Below are 572 nucleotides of genomic sequence, written 5' to 3'. Positions count from 1 at the left end.
GCTTTGGGGTATTTTGGGGTGTCTGGGGGTGTTTTTGGGGTGCTCGGGGGGGTCACTTTTTGGCGAAGGAGATCTTCATGGCGTTGTTCTGGGTGATCTTGAAGCCCTGGAGTGCGTCGCGCGCGGCCCCGGCCTGCACCTCGTTGTCGAACTCCACGAAGGCGATGTCGTGTCGGCCGGGAACCAGGCGCACTTCCTTGAATCCCGGGAATCTTGGGATGGGGGGAGAGGGGGGGAAAGGTGAGGGGGGGGCCCCGGGTTTTTAACAACCGCCCTCTTTTTGGTGTCAAGCACTCACTGGTTGAAGAGCATGGAGAGCATCAGCTCGTTGGTCTCCTCAGGGAGGTTGGTGAGGAAGAGGATGTGGTTCGGGGGGTTCTCCGAGAGCTGGGGGGGGAAAACACGGGATAAAGGGGGGGAAAAGGTGGGAAAAGGGGGAGAGGCTTACAAAGCAGGAATTCCCCTCTAAAAAAGACGGGATCCTAGCCTAAAAAGCACGAATCTGCCCATCAAGGAAGGAATCCTGCAAAAAGCAAAAATCCACCTCCAAGGAATTTGTGCTAAAAAAGCAG

The 572-nt window shown here is 56.3% G+C and overlaps 1 protein-coding gene across 1 annotated transcript in view; it reads right to left on the bottom strand.

Annotated features, from left to right (window-relative positions):
• Positions 1-52: 52 nt before the first annotated feature.
• SNRPA (small nuclear ribonucleoprotein polypeptide A) overlaps positions 53-572 on the bottom strand; it is a gene marked incomplete at its 5' end in the record, with an annotated part of 2,446 nt that continues 1,926 nt past the window's right edge. Inside the window, 2 exons of the mRNA XM_010016062.1 lie at positions 53-212; positions 299-387. Of these exons, the coding sequence (XP_010014364.1) occupies positions 53-212; positions 299-387 (249 nt within the window). The remainder of the gene's footprint in view (positions 213-298; positions 388-572) is intronic.

Source organism: Nestor notabilis, unplaced genomic scaffold (assembly GCF_000696875.1).
Source record: "Nestor notabilis isolate BGI_N333 unplaced genomic scaffold, ASM69687v1 scaffold24336, whole genome shotgun sequence".
NCBI lineage: Eukaryota > Metazoa > Chordata > Aves > Psittaciformes > Psittacidae > Nestor > Nestor notabilis.
Note: the sequence above shows the minus strand (reverse complement) of the source record. Positions and strands in the feature narration are given on the sequence as shown.